This window comes from Heliangelus exortis, chromosome 10 (genome assembly GCF_036169615.1).
Source record: "Heliangelus exortis chromosome 10, bHelExo1.hap1, whole genome shotgun sequence".
NCBI classification, from domain to species: domain Eukaryota; kingdom Metazoa; phylum Chordata; class Aves; order Apodiformes; family Trochilidae; genus Heliangelus; species Heliangelus exortis.
This window is the reverse complement of record NC_092431.1, coordinates 422,530-440,542: the sequence shown is the minus strand read 5'-3', so window position 1 is coordinate 440,542 and position 18,013 is coordinate 422,530. Positions and strand designations below refer to the sequence as shown.

General features: G+C 55.1%; 1 protein-coding gene across 10 annotated transcripts in view; it reads right to left on the bottom strand.

The window, feature by feature from the left end:
* The window catches only part of ZNF638 (zinc finger protein 638), a 43,294-nt gene extending 26,130 nt beyond the window's left edge, over positions 1–17,164 (bottom strand). For 5 of the 10 annotated variants that reach the window (XM_071753106.1, XM_071753111.1, XM_071753107.1 and 2 more), the window contains exons 1-2: positions 17,031–17,164; positions 4,329–6,147 (exon numbers count right to left, since the gene is read on the bottom strand). In XM_071753106.1, coding sequence (XP_071609207.1) covers positions 4,329–6,147; positions 17,031–17,125 — 1,914 coding nt within the window. In that variant the 5' untranslated portion in view covers positions 17,126–17,164. Of the gene's footprint in view, positions 1–4,328; positions 6,148–6,946; positions 8,270–13,172; positions 13,395–17,030 lie in introns of those variants that run through there. The other 5 variants (XM_071753112.1, XM_071753113.1, XM_071753116.1 and 2 more) reach the window with 4 other exon arrangements.
* Between the last annotated feature and the right edge of the window lie 849 nt (positions 17,165–18,013).

The window sequence follows — 18,013 nt, the reverse complement described above, 5'->3', positions numbered from 1 at the left end:
AAAATACATTTTAGGCACATGACAGAAGCAGATACACTGGATAATCAAGCTCAGAAAGGCACAGAAAGGTTTTACTTACTGTGGCTTTAAAAACATTTTACCTGTTGAAATACAGTCAGAACACACCTCAGAACACCCCTTGTGTTAAGTCTCTCTCGTTGAACTATTTTTTTTTTTTTTCTACTTGGCACTCTTGAACAATCCTGGTTTTGAGTGCTGCTTATCCAAGTGAAACAGGACAGAGGGCAAAAGGAATGAGCTTGTGGAAAGGAAGGGAAGTTGGGTTTGGAGTCTCCCACCTGCATGGCTCCAAAGGAGGGATGTGCATGGTGTCCATGGGGGAACAGGGACATTCTCCTTCCAGTGTCCTCAGCCACTGCCCCAGTGAGCATCAAGGTGCCTGGCAGGCCTACAAAGAGAGATCCTCCTCCCTAACAAACCCAACATTCTTCTCTTCTTCCAAGTCCTCATTATGCCAAAGCCCTCTTGCATTTTGTGCAGGAGTCCCAGTTAATGCACTCTTGGACTCCTCAGCCTGCTGCCACTTCTGCCACATTCCCCTGTGTCTGGTCTGTCCCCAGAGACAGATCCTTCCCCCAGAGGGTCCCTTCCTGTGGGGGGACAAAAAAGGCCCCGAAGCAGCAGAGCACGGGTTCTCCAGTCTCCAAACCTCCTCTTCTGCCCCCAGCAGAGACACAACTCCTGCACTGGGGGGTTGGTTTCACAGCAAAGCACTGCATAGAAAAACTGGAGTGAGATGAGGCAGATCCACATTTTCTCCCTGTATTTCAGCAAAGGAACCCAAAGTGTGAGTTCCTTTGCAGGAAGCCATGAGTCCATCCAACTTCAGACAATCCAAAGCCCAAAGCAGACATCACCCTCTTGCATCTATTCAAACCAGAAAACAAAACCTGTAATACTTGGTGAATCTCATCCCTCAAAGCTGGCAACTGTGCAGATCCACTGTTCCAAAAGTGATGTGTGCCTGAGACCACGCTGCTCTTCCAACAGCTACACCACCTCAAGCTGGAAACAAACCTGCCCGGTGGAATCTTTATAAAATGTTTCAATATGTGGTGGTGGTGGTGTAAATACATGAGAAAGAAGACACCACTGGGGTGAGGTCCCACCTATCTCAGGGCAGGACTGGGCACTCTGCCCTGAACAGATGTTGCAGGACAACTCCACAGATTTTTGAGCCCCCTCTGCAGATCACTGAGTCACCTACTGACAATTCATGTTCCAAATCAACTCTGGACAGCTCAGAAAGCCCACATCCCACACACCTCTTCTTCCAACACACTACTCTGTACTCAGACAAGAGCTCCAGAAACCTTCCTATGAGATCAAAGTGAAGCCTGCACATTTCTGATGCTGCTCCAACAAGAAGCAGGAACCAACCATCCCCTCAACCAAGATCTCCAACACCACAACTGAGACTGCTGGAAGCATGGTCAGCATCATCCAGGCTCCTGCCACCTCTTGCTAAAGATCCATGGCACAGCTTTGGTGGGAAGAGAAATCCTGAAGTTTTTCCAAAGGCCATCACAGGGAAGGGCTGGAATATTCCTCACATTCAGCCCTGGGCTGTCACAAGCTGGTGATGCAGCTGCTCTCTTGCCATGGATCACTGCACACAAGGATTATCCACATGCCTGACAAAAAAAAAAGCGTCAAAGCAAAAAAGTGACAAAACTTTCCATGGACATTCCTGAGAGTGAGCCCATGCAGGTGTAGGACTAGGACTTCTGAACAGTGTATCAGCAAAAAACCCACCTTCAAACATACAGAAATAGTTCTGTAGAAAGAAGGATGTGTTCAGATTACAAAAGAAGCAGGAAATACATTTCCTTGCTCAGCTGCATGCCACTCACAACAGAGCTCTCTATCTGGGTGTCCTGCAGGCACCTCAAGGCCATCTCCAGCTTTGATTCCATCAGAACTCAGAAATAAACCAAGTTAGATCCTTAAGAAAGACCCAGAGGGAGAAGTGATGGGGTTGGCTCTGGAGAACACCAGCTGCTGCATTTTTCAGTCCAAGGCAAAGCTCAGCCAGTGTTTCAAGCAGCTACAGGCAAGCTGAGGCTGAGGAACACAGAAATCCAGCTCAGATGATGTCAAGATGAAGTTTCAGACACAAATGGTCACTGCAGCTCCAGACTGTCCAGGAGCAGGAGTCGGGTCTCACCTCCAGCTGTAGCTCTGTCATTTTAATAAATTATCACCAGGTAGGACACTTGATTTCTCCTCTCACAGGCAACACAGCTTCTGCTTCCAAGCTTGGCAAGGAGTCTGTCCTGCAGCACAGGGCTGGATTAAAAAAGCCTCCAGAAAAGGACAGCTCATCCCCCTGAATAATCTGAACTTGAAACCCTTTGCTTCAGCATCACTGGAACTTTGTTCTTCAGATATCCAGCATCTTCCAGAGCTGGATGAAGAGAAGCTTTTCCTCATTTGCTGTCTTCCATGGTCTTCACCTCTCCTTGCTTCACGTTGGCTTTCCAGAGGCACCTGTTAATAACACAGCCTTCTTCATTCCTCCACTTCTTCCACCTTGGCCCTAACCTGGTTATTTGTCAACCATCACACGTCAAACCACATCTACACTGTGTGAAACAACCATTTCCTAGCAGCAGTCACACCACCCCTGACCACCACTGCTTCCCCAGGCCCCCTCCTCTCACACCTCTGGGTGCTGCCTCATGGGCTTCCTCCACAACACTCACCACAACTTTAAAGACAGAAAAAAAAAAAACCCTGCACATCTTGGTCATCTTTACCCACACAACTCGAAGACAACCACTTCATTTGTGAGGCCAAACCGTAAAAACCCAAAGTGAGAGGAATTCTTCACGTGTCAGAATTCACAAACACACATGACTGGCATTTCTTGACACAAACTTTTATTTTTTTGCAGGGGAAAAAAAGCAAAAATCTAACTCTTCTTGGTTATTTTGCAACACTGCTGTCTAACCACAGCTTGCCCCATGAGCTCTCCTACCAGTCAGAGCTGCCTCCACAGCAGCACGTGCACGTTAAGGAAAAAAATGCTATTCAGAAGAAAATTCATATATGCCAGAGCTAGAAACAGCTGTGACAGGGACAAAAGGCAGCAGTGGGGTCAGGATGCCACAGTGCCACCAGGGAAAGAAGCTACAAGCTTTCACCTCCCCCAAAAGCTTGCTAATTTGCCAAGAAGTATTTCTAGTAAAAACATTTGCTCTGTTTTCCCAAGGACCAGCGAGCAACTGCACCACCCACACCTCAGACTCCACTTTTCCCAAGTGCTTCATCCATTTATCCACACAAACCCAATTTCTGCCCTGTTTTCATTTCCATCTTCTAAGTTTTCCAGTCAGCCCAAGCAGCTGCACTTCCCTCTGGCCTGTGGTCAAAGAAGTTGACCATTGATTTCTGCCATCTGCCCTGCTCACTGCCTCTCTTCATGCCCAGCACAGACAGGGCCTCAGCAAGCTCACTGCCTGCTGCCAAACTGACAAAAAGCACTCCCAGATGTGTCAAAGGCTGCTTAAATTTGAGTTGAAATTTTAAAATTTCAACACCTGAAACTAACAAGGAATCATTTCTTTTTTTAAACGACGTTTTGCTGTAATTTGACATATCAAGCCTGGGCCTTTCAAGATAAATCCACAGCTTTCAGAATGCTTTTCTCTCTCTCCCAGTATCCACCAGTTCTTTCCTCTTCTTCCTTCCAGAGCTGGAACTGTTCCGTGCTTCAGAGCTGGAAGCTGGGTCAGATGAATGGAAGCATTCTGTGTGTCCCCAGAGCTGGTCTCCAGGCTCTGGATCAGTCAGTGTCACACAGACCACATTTGGAAGATGAAAATTTTGCAGATAAATAGTCTGCTTTGTTTTAACACAGACTCTGCAGGAGGGAACGGGGGGGATGTTGTATACACCAACATTTCATCTACCCTCCTGGGGTTCAGCACACAATTTTTGCAGACATTTGAGTCACCCAGATGACATCAGGATTTTACCCCACTGATAAAGGGGTTTTGTTTTACCATTAGAAACCCGTTGCAGAAGATACAGCTTTAATATTAAAAAGAAATAATAATAATAATAATAGTAGTAAGTCAATATGCATGGCAACTCTGAAATGCAATTGGGAACAGAACAGGCTGTGCAGCAGTTACAATAATTCACTAGCACTGTGTCTAGCAGTTTGCAACCTGTGTGTCAGCACCCAGGCTGGCAACCAGCAACAGTTCACTTAAGGCACAGGAAAGAATTAGTTGATAAAACAGGGCAGCAGGGAAGCTGGCGAGTACAAGTTTAGGCAATAATCTGTGAAAGCCACTCACCTTCATATGAGTGCATTCAATGTTACACAGAGAACACATATGTGGGAATATTCTTGGAGATGTGGCATAGTAGTCATTCATCATTGAGGGAGTGGGCAATCTTTTTGTCTTCTGGGAATCAGGCTGGAGGAAGGCAGGAAGCCACGACGCTTTCACAATCCCAAAAGGAGACTTAATGGGCCCCTCAGCCTTTGGCTGGAAGGGCTTCTGTCCTGTGCCCGGGGCGCTGGGGGGGGTGGGCTGGCTGCTCCCAGCCTCCTGCTGGAGCCTTTCGTGCTGGCTCACGCTCACCAGGAGTTCAGGTGTGAAAGGCGGCTGGGTTATCGGCGGCATCACGTGCTGGGTCATCGACTGCTGGACAAAAGTCAGCATGACAGGTGCCAGCATGGGTGCCAAGGGGGTGATCATCGGCGGCATCATCGGCGGCATGACGGGCGGGACCGCAGGCTGGGACACGGGAGGCAACACGGGTGGCATCACGGGTGGCATGGCAGGCTGGGACACGGGTGGCATCATGGGTGGCATGACCGGCGGGACCGCGGGCTGGGAGACCGGGGGCACCATCGGGGGGGGCATCACCGGCAGCACTGCGGGCTGGGAGACCGGGGGCACCATCGGGGGTGGCATCACCGGCGGGACCGCGGGCTGGGCGATGGAGGTGACCACGGTGAGTCCGGCGGGGGCCACGCACAACCCGGACACCTTCCCCGGGGCCTCAGCCGGAAAAAAGGGCGGAGTACTTGAGGAATCGCTCTGGAACCCCGTGGGCTTTATTAGCTCTTCAACTGGGAACACCGGGTTACACTGGGAGACGCCGGAGGACGGGACGGCGATGGACACGTTCTGCTCCCGTTGGAAGTCTTCCCTCTTCTCCCCGCCGGGGGCCTCGGGATTGTAGACGCGTGGTTCCAGAGGCTCTGCAGGCAGCACCTTGGGGCTGTACCCGTGCACTTCCAGGGGATCCTCAGTGTAGCCATACTTGCTGGCGTGCCCGTAATCGATCACTTTGCTCTTGACCCCTGCGCCACTCGCCCCGCCGCCCAGCGCCTCCTCCGCCCGGCCGGGAGCCTGCGCGCGAGCCGAGGAGTGGCCCATCTTCCGCATCCGGATTTCCCTCAGGATGAGGGGCATGTTCTCGGGTGTTAACTGTTCGTCTGGGTAGCGACTCAGCTCCTCCAGGTCCTCATTGGACAGCCCAAAACTGGCGAGGATGCTGGAGGCGCTCTCCGGCGTGTAGCGGTTCTGGGAGGGGGGGTTCTGCTCCGAGCCCCGTGCCGGCGCCGGTGGCTTCTGCCCGCTCGTCACGGCCGGGCGGGGGTTTGCGTCCCAGCAGCTGGGGCGAGGCTCTCCCTTCTGCTCCTGGTGGAGGTTTGTCTTCTCCTTTACCTGCCTGGGGTCGGCCCTGTGCAGAGTTACCCGCACGTTTATCCTCTGCGAACCCGTCCACTGAAAGCTGTCCTGTCCCGAAAATCGCGGCGGTGCTCCTTGAGGCGTTCCAGAGGCGGGTTTTCTCTGGAGACCTCCCGCACCTCCTCCCGGAAAGGATCCCGGAGGCTTTGTGCCCGACGGATTAGGTCCTCTCGGCCTCTGAGGTAAAGTTCCTCTGGGGCTAAACATGGTGCTTTTCAGCAATGCCTGGTTGAACCAAGCATTAGGAGGTGCGGAACTGCTGGTGGCAAGGGAGGTCAACTGCTGAAGAGCCAACTGGGTCTTAATTTGTGCAAGCTGTAAAGGAGGAGGGCCCAACAGAAATGGGCTCGCAATGCCAAGGTTCAAGGAATTCACAAGTGGTGCGAAACTTTCCAAGAATAACACAAAGCTGAAAGTTAAAAGACAAGTATTAGATTGTTTTATCTTTTCACCGACTTTACGCGGTGGGTTCTATAACCGGTGAGAACAACAACCCGAGCCACAAAACACCATTTTCCTGACAGTTTAAATGGTACTTGGGGATTCAATAATTCTGCTGAACAAACCCATTCTCTTTCACTGCAGAAAACCTTAAACGCAGCAAACGGGTACCAGGAAATTAAGTCAAGGAGCTTTACCCCGCAGGATCAGCGCCGCAGGTGACACACCTGGCGAAGGCACTCTTCCAACAGCATTTCCTAAAACTTGACATTTCAGTTCTGAATAACACCATTTGGGTTTGTTTACAATTAGAGCTCTTTTAGGAGCAGCAAATCAAAGCATTAAAACCCCCTCCACACGTTTGCAAGGCTGGGCTGGTCAAGTGAAATCATGATGCAGGGAGAAGCTGGATGGCGAAGCAGCTGGGAACTGGTCTGGAGTCAGCCCAGCGTTCAGGAGGTCACTCCCAGAACCACTCTCAGGGGTAAACTACAACACCCTGAAAGTATTCATGGGGTGTGACAATATTTGAATTCTGTGGCCAGAGGGTTTCCAGCACCCAGATATTAAAGGCAAGATCTTGTGCTGAAACAAGCTGTAAACATGTAAAACCCTAGAGAGGCTGAAACCAGCCAGGTACAAGCAGAAGGAAGCACAATGGCAATGGGAGCCACCACCTTTTATTTTGGCTGAAAGCTGAGAACTCAGCCCTGGAAGGCAACAAAAGAAGGTACAGTACAGGCAGAGTAAGACAAAGTGACACTCACACTGACAAAAAATCAAACAGTTTTGGCATCGTGTTCTTGTAGCAGGCTCAAAGCAAGGCATGTCCAGCACACCCAGAAGGATCCCAAGCAGCTCTCATCCCACCCCTTGTCAGTCTGCCCTCTCCCCAGCCCAGACAACCTGCTGGTTCCACTCCTCTGGCAGCGAGGGAGGAGGTCAGTGAGTGTTCCAGCAGATTTTCACTAAGCAGAACAACAGGGCTGGCAGAGCCACACTTGGTTCTGAGCTGCCACACTCTGCTTGTGCAGGGCTGAGGTTCCCATCTCACCAACACCAACTCCACTGTAGCTTTTGTTCTCAAATCCCACTTTAAGTTGCCTCCAAATGAAAGTTTGATAAGCACCTGGAGGTGATCTCATCTTTGCCATCTGTGAGGAGTGAAGTTGTGAAGCCTGAGAACCCCAGCTCAATAAATAAGAACTACAGGCAGCTGCAGCCCAGGAGAGGTGACCCATGGACAAGCTGCAGGAGCCTCAGATTTTACAGCTGAATTCCTGGAACTTGTTGCTATCAATATATTAAGCATTCTTTTTAGGTTCTACTCCCAATTATTTAACAAATTACAGACCCAGGTCAGGCCAAGGAGAAACAGCAGCTGCAGGAACATTTAACTGTATCTCTTCCCCACTACAAGAACACATTGCAGAAAAGTTTCTCACCAGAAACCGAGCCCACAACTCTCAGCCAGGACTCCTTACCCAGCATCCCTCATCCCTCCACAAATTAAAATCAGATTTAAATGGAACTTCCCTGGAACTCCCATCAGTGGAGGGCTAAAAGAAAACAAAACAACTTCTTGGCACGTTAATTTGGAAAGGAGTTGGAGAGTGAACAGTCCCAAAGCCACCCATCACACCACCAAGTGTATTAACAGAGGACATTGAAAAGAATCCATTTAAAACAAAGCAGCTTCAATCCCTTTTGCTTTTCAATGAATATTCTAAACTACATGTGAGGCTAACTTCCTCCCACTTTGTTTTAGCAACAGTACTCCAGCAGAAGGAAGTAACATCTTGCATTTTGGGTATTAAAAGCAGAAAACCAGCCTTCCTGAAGCAGCTCAGATGTCCAACATCCTGTGTTCAACAGTAACCCAAGCCCTATGCTCCAGACAGGGCTGTAGGTGGAGGCATTTTCTCCAAAGTCCTGAAACTTTCTTCAGTAAACAGGCTGAATGCTGTAATGTCTTCTGTCAGAGATGTTGATAAAAAACAGAGTTTTCTCAGGAGCAACAGACAAGATCTATTCACATAATCCATGATCAGATTGGAGCTGATGTTCAGAACCAAGCAAGCAGCCCCAGAAGCAGATCTCTGGGCCACTGGGAGGCCCCCATCAAACCTCTTCAGGTAAAGAGCTGAAGCACCAACATTTAAACCTTCCCTGGGTCAGGAAAATGTAAGAAGAGACTGTAAGGATTCCTGTCCCAAAGTGGAACTCCCAGGCACTCCCTCACTGCCGTTAGGTGCAGGAATGACAGGTCAGTGATCTGTGACTCTCAGCTCGTGCAAGCACTCACAGCTCCAGTACAAAGGAATTCAAGCCCAGGTCCTACACAAGTTCCCAGTGGCTCTGGAGCCCACCCGTGGGACCTTCCCTCAGACCCAAGATAATGCAAATATATTTGAGCACACCCAAGGCATTTGTTTCCTCCTCCCCAGCCCTACCTACATCTGAAGTTGTAAAAAGCTCAGCCAATCCCAGCTGCATTCCTGTGGAAGCCCTGGGCTCAGCTTCTCTCCTGATACCCCTCAAGAGGTGCAGAGCAGACATGGAGCCTTTATCAGCTGGGTCTTGTGACTGACCTTTCCAAAGGAAAGGCTGGAAATGACAGCTGAAAGATAAAGTGATGCCAAGACCAAGGAAACAATGGCCTGGATGTTTGAAGCTGAGCTGCTCACCTTCCTCTCCAGAAGCAGCTTTGTTTGGGGTGTGTCTGGGAGCCTCTAGGCTGCTTTTCCTGGTGTTGGGGACATCCTGAGCAGGATGGGGGGCAGTGACCAAAGCACCTGGCTGGGGCCTCACTGCAAGCCCGTGAGGAACATCCCCAAAGGAATGGAATCCCCAAAGCCCACTGTGCTCACCTGACTCCTGGAAACGGTCAGTCCTGAAAAAGTCAGATCTTGAAATTCACATTTCAGGAGTATTCCAGAAAAGCCAAATGAGACCATTCCTGCTTTCTCTTCTTCAGTCCATGTCCTGAAGTGTCCTTCATGTCCTCAAGTGCCACCTCTGCACTTTTAAAGTGGGCTGGAACTCTGACTGACCTTTAAGGTCTTTTCCATCCCAAATCATTCCATGATTCCAGGGTGCCAAGCTTCCCAGTCTGCAGAGCTAAGTGAAAGGTTCTGGCTGGCTGCTCCCCCACTGGAGGGCCCTAATGACAACCTGTACCCATGTGGGGGGTACAGGAGGGCCTGGCACCTTCCCTGCCTCCACCAGACAGCCCAATAAAGTTTGCAGCCTCTCTCCCTGTAACCTTCCTCCCACTCCAGAGGCCCAGCTGCCCGTGTTCCCAGGATCTACCTGCACAGCTCTGGCCAGGCTGCAGAGAAACCTGCTGGAGCTGGAGGAGAGCTGTTCTGGTGATGTCTGTAGAGAATTTAAAAATAGCTGAGGGGTGGGGATTACAAGCAGGGAGAGAGGAGTCCATAGGAAAAACACCAACTGGGAATGGTTAAAAAAAAAAATCCTAGACAAAGGAAGGGGGTGCTGAGGGCTGGGTGACAGCAGCCTAAGGACACTAAGAAGTCCACCTAACCATCAGAGGGATGCCAACAATGCTGACAGCTCACTGAAAAGCTGCAGCAAGCTTCTGTCTCACAGGGGTATAAGAACCAAGAGCCCAGAGCAGTGAGCAGACTGGAACTAAACAGGAGATGTCCTGCCTGGGCAAAAAGGACAATGCAGCCCTGGCAGAAAGATGCCAAGGCCAAGCTCCTGGGGCTCAAGGGGGAAGCAAATGGCAGCTGTATCTTGACCTGTCCCCGTGGGCAGCTGTCTCTCCCCAACACAAACACCTTCCAGTCAGCACTGCCACCCAAAAACCAACCACAAACCAAACAGAAGGCTCAGGACACAGGTTTGGGCAGGAGACCCCTCAGAGGAATGTGGAAGCTGCTCCCTCTGGCCCCAGGAGGAAGGTTCAGCTGTAGATACAGTCTCACACAGCCCCTGAAAGGATCCTTTTCTGCTGGTTTCTCTATAAATGGTGCAGAATTTTCTGGATACATCCTAATGACAGAGCACATCTCTGGAGAGCTGGTGGCTGTCCAGCTGGCTGCAGACCACCTCCACACAAGGTGCTCCTCTTTGCCACCAGGGTCTACAGATGATCCTCGAGGTGCAGACTGATCCTGGAGGCTCTGGTTCAGCCCTTTGTGCTGTTCTCAGATCCAAGCTCCTTCCAGCTCCTGGGAAGCTGACAGAGACTCTGAGGCCAAGTCCCCTGGGCTTTTTCCAGCAGAGCCCAGGCACCCCCTCCTCAGGTGCTGCTCCATTCCAGCAGGATTCCATCTTGCTCAGACAAAAACTCCCAGGATCCAGAGCCCGAGCAGGTGGCAGAGTGCAGGGGGACACAGTTGTTGCCATCACAAGCAAGTACCAGACAAAAAAATCATACCCAGGTTCACAGGATCCACTGCTGTGAAGGTTTCAGACACCAGAATAGTCCAAAAACCACAACAAATCCCTCCAGTGCCTGGAAGCTGCCTCCTGCCCCCTCACTGAGCTCCAGAACACCCCCAGAGCTGCTCGCTCACACCCACTCCCACCCCACAGGAGAAAAGTAAGTCTAAAAGTGAGAAAAAAGCTTAGGTTAAGATAAAAGCAATCTAATAGGTGAAGGAAAGAGGGGAAAACATTTTTTTAAAAAAGGCAATTATTACTCACCCCCTCCCACAGGCAGAGCAGTGCCCAGGCAGGCTCCAAGCAACAGCCACCTGGGAAGCCAAACTCACCCTTTTCTTCTTCCTCTTCCCCCGTTTCTCCCCCTGAGCAGAACATTCCATGGCATGGAAAATCCCTTTAGCCCATCCAGGGCAGAGCTGTGCCTCCTCCCAACCTCTGGTCTGCTCCCTGGGGTGCAGGGGGGAAAGCCTTGACACTGCACCCCTGTTCAGCACCAGCCAAAACACCCACAGCCACAAACCCAAAGCACAGCCCCTTTACCTCCATCCCAGCCATGGCTGAGACTGCCCAGCACCACACTGCTCTGGAAGAGCCCCAAAATGCCCCACTCCACTCAGGGGGTGCAGTGCCTCAAGTCCATATACTGACACACACACAGAAAACCAGCAGAAGTGTCTCAGCAATACTGAAAACAAGAGGGAAAAGGGCATTTCTGCACCCTGATGGGATGTAAGCTGCAGGAAGGGGCTGGGGTTCTGCAGCACAACAAATCCTGCACTCGTTTCATAAACACATTCATGTGCCCAGCTCCGATGGGTCTGCACCTGAGAACACCCCAGACTAAGAGCTAACACTAATGCCTAAAATTTACTAAAAAAAACCTAAACCAAACCACCTAAATTCCATTCAGAATATTTAACTCGATGGCAAAGAAATAAGAGAAGATTTTCTTTACCTCCACAGAAAACAAGGTCTCAGTGTTCCTCCCCTTTCCCAGCAGAAGGGCTCCCTGCTGGGCCAGGAGCAGGGGGAGCTCCCCCCAGCCCAGCCCCCAGAGCAAAGGGCAAAATTCTGGGGCAAGGGAAGACCCAGCAGAGAGTTTTGTAAACGCCTGGATCCCCACCCACCCTCGGAAAAACCTCCCTCAGTTTGCATCAGCTGCTGGAGAAGAGGAGCTCAGGCTGGTCCCTCGTGTCCCCCACCCTCCCAGCAGGATTCTTCTGTCAACTTTTTAAATCATATAAAAATGCAATTAAAGATACTTCTTGTCCTTGAAGAGTGCCTTCTCAACAGGGAAAATAATTATCTCACTTGCATATCCACCCTCCTGCAGGCCTCACAACAGAGTTAAAATATAATATTCTGGATGTCTAGTGAGTGATTACATACCAGAGAGCATCACCCAGAACTGAACAGGCATTTCAGCATCAACTCCGGGCTAGAAACCAGGATGGATCATTATTTTTAAAAAATAAACAACATTGTAATTAGCTATTTAAATACTTCTAAAATAATCCTACAGAAAACAAGTGAAAACCCCAACCTGGACGACATTACTGTATTAAAATAACTGCAACCCAACAAAAGCACTAAGCCAGTATGTGTCAGCTGCAAAAAAGAAAAGTCAAATTTCCAAATATCGTGGGTCAGAACAATCAACCAGATTATGCTCAGGTACAAATACACTGGAGGGAAAGGAATTTTTGTTGGTATTTTGGTTGTTTTGAACAATTCTGATCAATTGCTACCTTCTCTAAAGTCAAGAAAGCCAGTCACAAAGAGAAGAAATGGGAAAGTTACCTTTTTTAACCCCATCACACAAGCACGAGGTGCCAGAAGACCAAAGCCCTGAGGTCTCCAAGGAGAGGGTGATGAAAAGCAACCCCTCTGGCTACCCAGTGAGGAGCACTGCCTCCAACGGCCCATTTTAAAGCCAAAACCACTACTCCCAAACTGCCAGATAGCTTTGTTTCAGCGTAATGAGCTTAATTTGTGGATTTAATCAAAGGTCTGAGCTTCCGCAGCTGGAGAGGGCCAGAACCGGCGGGCAAGTGGTGCCTCCCCTCACCTCACACACGTGGAGGAGCCGAGATTGACTCAACCCGTTTTGCCCCCCAGCTGAAGGGTGCTCAGGGCCTGCCGGAGGGCCGAGCCTCGGGCTGCAGTGCAGACAAACCGCCCGGCTCAGTTCCCCACCGCGTGGGGATTGCCCCCCTTTACAAACTGCACGGAAACGCACCCCGTGCCCACTGCCAGGCTGCTCCGGACCCCCCACTGCCGGACACAGCCCGGGGCTCACTCAGTAGCAGCAAAATAAAGAGATAAAAGAGGCGGCAGGCGCTCGCCCAACCGCAGCGCCCAGGCCCGGCCGCAAAGCCCCGGGGCAGCACGGAGGGGAACGGGGGCAGCCGCGAAAGGCAGGGGCCAGGCCTCCGCCCGGCGGGGGTCCAAGGGGGGCCAGGCCCCGGGGTGTCAGCCGGGGAGGGCTGGGGGCGGGCGGTCTCCCCGCCGCCATTTTGTGCGTCCCCTCACAGCCCCCCGCTGCGCCACAGCAGGCGAGGGGCGCCCAGCTCCTACCTCCGCCGGGCAGCGCCGAGCCTCGCCGCTCCTAACCGCTTTTCTCTCGAGCTCCCTGCCGCTTATCTTCCCGGCTCCGTCGAACCGAGCCCAGCCGCACCGCACGGAACCGAACCGCGCCGGGCCGGCCCGCTGGCGGCGGCCGCGTTTCTGCTGCCCTGAGGCGGGCGGCAACCGCCCCTGCGCATGCGCACGGAGCCGCGGGGGGGGCTGAGCAGAGCGACCCGCGCGGCGTCACGGGGAGAAGTGCGCGTGCGCCCCGCCGCGGAGCATGCTGGGAGAGCTCCTCCGCTATATAAGTGCTGCCGGGCGAGTGCTCCCCTCAGAGTGGGCGGGATGGCGGCGCGGGGGGGCAGGGCTGCGCTGCGCTGCGCTGCGCCTCAGCTACCACAGCAACCACAGCTATCACAGCTTCTGTCTGCGCCTGCTGGCCTCGCTTTCTGCTTAGTGTAGGCCTCCTCTTCTCTCTCTTGCGTCTCCTGTGCCTCTCATAGAATGGTTACGACTGGAAGGACCTTTAAAGGTCACCTCGATCCCCCCCTCCTGCCATGGGACACCTCACAGATTGCTCCCAGCCCTCGCTTTCATTTAGGCCTCCCTCCCTGCAGCCCCGAGCTGAGGCTCCCGTGCTCTGCTTCATCCCGCAGCAGCTCTGACATGAGGGTCCCAGCCCTGCCTGCCCCACTCCAGCGTGATCCCCTCACCCCCACATACCTCCTCTTCCCGACAGACCCCTCAGCACCATCCCCAGCTCCTCAGGTGGTTCTCCCCGTACAGGTCTCCACCCTCAGCTGAAGGGGTGGACCCCCAGGGCTCGGTTCCTGGCGGGAAACCAGCAGCTGCCCCACTTTTCCAGTAGAAACCAGTATGGGACGTGGAGCTGCTGGGGCACTGACTCAGGGGCTGTCCACGCTGCTGGTGGGAACGGCGCTTGCTTTGCCTGGCACCTCCCAAGAAGCTCCCAGCCCTGGGGTGCACTGAGTCACTGTCCCCAAACGCAGCTTTTACACCATGGGCTGTAAATGCAAAATGTACGAATGTAAAAATCTCGGGTGCTGGTGCTGACCCGAGAAGCACCCAGAAGGTTCCTGTGGGGTTGGGTGGGCTGAACACGACAGGCACAGCACCCTGGGGGGCAGCAGGAGCACCCCCTGTGCGGGGCACTGCTGAGGCTGCACCCCCAATCCTGGGGGCAGTTTGGGGGCAGAAGGAGGAGACTGAGGGCTGGAGAGTGTCCAGAGAAGGGAATGGAGCTGGGGAAGGGGCTGGAGAACTTGTGAGGGCCCTGTGGGTGCTGATCCTGGAGCAGAGGAGGCTGAGGGGAGACCTTCTGGCTCTCTGCAACCCCCTGAGAGGAGGTTGGAGCCAGGGGGGGTCGGGCTCTGCTCCCAAGGAACAAGGGATGGGACAAGAGGAACTTTTGGCACAACTCAAGTGGTGCCAGGGGAGGTTTAGGTTGGAGCTGGGGAAGAATTTCTCCCTGGAAAGGGTTGTCAGGGCCTGGCCCAGGCTGCCCAGGGCAGGGCTGGAGTCCCCATCATCCCTGGAGGGGTTTCAGAGAAACCCCTGGGGATGTGGGGATGAGGGACATGGGGGGGGGTGGCCGTGTTGGGGTTGGACTGGGTGATCCTAAGAGGTCTTTTCCAAGGATTCCACTGCAGAGTCAGCCTCAGCCTCAGACTCCCCCGCTGAGCCCCCGGGTGCTCCGTGTGGGGAGGAGCACGTTTCAGAGCTCTGCCCGTGGCAGGCACCCAGCACCCACTGAGTGGCCCCTGCTGCCCTTCCAGCTCTGCTGCTGCTTTGAAGTCTCCTGGGTTTGTTGGTCTCCTCTTTGAGGTCCCACAGACGCTCAGCATCCACCCAGCCAAAAAAAAACTGAGTCACTGGGGCTGGACTGGGGACAAAGGTGGGGCTGGCACAGCCACTGATTGCTGCTCGGCTCCAGCCCTGCTTTGGTTCCTCTCCAGCACATGGAAACTCTTAATAACCCCTCAAAGTTCAGGTTTCCACAGCTTGGCTTTTGAAACCTGCTCCCAGCTCCTACCCCGTGACTTGCTGCAGACCTCAAAGTGTTCAGCAGAGCCTCAGCCAGAGCCAGGGCAGGGATGTGGGATGGGGGATGTGGGATGGGGGATGTGGGATTGGGATTGGGACTGGCATTGGGATGTGGGACATGGGACGGGGAATGTGGGATGTGGGACTCTCCCAGTCCATCTCCTTTCAGGTGTTTGCTGCCTCTCTGCTGAACTCCCCCCCTCAGGGTGCTGTTGGGTGCCCACAGCCCTGGGCTGAACGTGGCCTCAGGCTCTGGGCCCTCTGCTCCTGGGAAGGGTTTTGGTGATTTTTAACCATAAACCCGGGCTGCTGAGGACCCCCTAACGTCCCAGCCTGGATATTTAAACCCTGGGCAAGGGACCTGACAGCTCCTCAGGGTGCCTGCCAACCCCAAACTCTCTTATCTCCCAGCTGTGCTCCTTGGGATCCACCCCGGGGAAGGTCCTGACCAGCAGCACCCCCCTGCCAGGCACCAGGAGGACGTGGGGCTGGCCAGGAGCCCACACCTCCTTCCACCAAGGACCTTCCTGGGAATCCCCCCCTTCCCTCCCCCTTGGACTTCCTGGGAATCCTCCCTTTCCCCTTTGGACTTCCAGGAAGATCTATTTTTTTCCCCTCCCCTCACTTTCCACCTGGCTCTGAGGAGCAGGAGTGGGATGGAGGAGAGAAGGGAAAGTGTGGGGACACAGCAGGGGCCCCGTGTCCCTTCTGGGGACACAGCAGGGGGACAGGCAGCCCGTTGTCCTTGTCCCCATGGCCAGGGGTTATTTTTATCCCCTCTGGTGGCACAACCCCATAGAAGGAGCCACCAGCCACCCCCAGGAGAGGCGATTTGTCCCCGAGGTGCCACATTTCACAGTGAGGGGGTGGGATTGTCACCTGCTCCCCTTACATCCCTGGACATCCCGCTGGCCTCCCGGGGACACCTTGTGATGTTTTTGTCATCGTTGTCACCTCCCCCCGCTCCCCCATCCCTTATTTCTCAGCTCCCCCCAGATTAGCACCTGGGGAGGAGCAGATCCCAAGGGATGAGGCCACAGGGACAGGAATAACTTCCCACTGCAGCCACCAGTGACACCAGTGACACCAGTGGGGCCCTGGTGGCCGTGGGGCCGGTGTCCCCAGCCAGGTGTTGGGCTGAGGGACACGGAGGGGAGGGGGACACACACCCGAGCTCTGGGTTCCCCCCACACCTTGTCCCCCAGCCCACGGGGGGGGGCTCGGTGGGACATCACCCGTGGAGCAGGAGCCCACGGACACCCCGGACACGGGGGGCAGAGGCACCGGGACTTTGGGGGGTCCCATCCCACCCCCAGACGAGGGGCTCACCCCCGGGGGTGTCCCTGCACCAAGCAGCTTCCCCAAACCCCCTCACCCTGACGGGGTCCCCCCTGGCCAGGGGCACCGGGACACCCCCACCCCCCCATATTTTAGGACCCCCGCAGCTCAGACCCCATCCCAGTACAGACAGGGGGGCCACGTGTCCCACCCACCCCCCGGGTGTGCTCCCCAATTTGGGGTCTGCAGGGGGACCCCCGGGGGGCTATGGGGTACCTCGGGAGGGCAGACACTGCAGGGACCCCCCGGGGGGGGCTGTGGGGACCTCTGGGGTCTGCGGGGACCCCCGAGGGGCAGCGGGGACCCCTGGACACGGAGGGGTCTCCCGGGGGGGCTGCAGAGACCCACGGCAGCTTTGGAGACCCCCCGGAACCTTTGGATACCCGCGGGGGGGGGCTCTGGAGATCCCCTGGGGCTTTGGGGACCCCCGGGGGGCTGCGGGCCCCCCCGGACCGTGGCACTCACCGTCTGAGCGGGTCGAGGGGCTGCGGGCCGGGGCCGGGGGGGCACTGGGGACCCCGTTTTCGGGGCGCGGAGCCCCCGCCGCCTCCCGCCGGCATCTCGGGGGTGCGACCGGCGCGGTCCCGGCTCGGTTCTGGCCCCCGGCCCGGAATCGTCACGGGGGGAGCGGCCGCGAGCACCGGCACCGGGGGAGGTGGGGAAGGGGTGGGGGGATCCTCGGGGGCGGCACCACCGGGGGGTGCAGGGAGGGGGCCCCGGGGGGTGTAGGGTTGGCTGCCCCCTCCCCAAATGACACCCCCCCAGCTCCCCCCCTCCCCAGGTGCCCCCAGCACCGGAGGGGCACAGCTGCACCCCCCGCGTGCGCCCCCCAGCCTGGGGGTGCGGGGCTGGAGCCCCCCGAGTGCCCCCCAACATTTGGGGGTGGGGTTGGGACCCCCTCCCCAGGGCCCCCCATTGCGGGTGTGGGGGCTGCAGCCCCCCCAGGACCCCCAACCCGGGGGGCAGTGCTGGGGTGGGGGGGGCAGTGATGGGGTGGGGGGGGGGCGGTGATGGGGTGGGGGGGGCAGTGTTGGGGTCCCCCCCCTTCTCCCCCCCCCAAGCCACGCGCCCGCCACGTGACACCCGCCCCCCCTCCACGCGCGGGAAGCCCCGCCCCTCGTTGTATTTACACGAAGCCGCCAATCAGCGCTTCTCTAACAACGCCCGCCGAGGGCCCTGCGCGCTGTTTGTAACACCTCTCCCCATTGGGCTTCGCACTCGCCAATCAGAACGCCGGCTCGGGGGGGCGCGGCGACGCCCGTATTTACATCGCTCTGGGCCACGCCCACCCCGCTGCGCGCCCCACGTGGGGGACGCGTGCCCCCAGCCAATCCGCTCCCTCGGCCCTCACCAATCCTGCGGCGGGAGGGGCGGAGCCTCCCACCTGGAGAGGGCGGGACTAAGGGCAAGATTGGCGGCCTGGCGAGCGAATAGCTATGCGCTCGTTT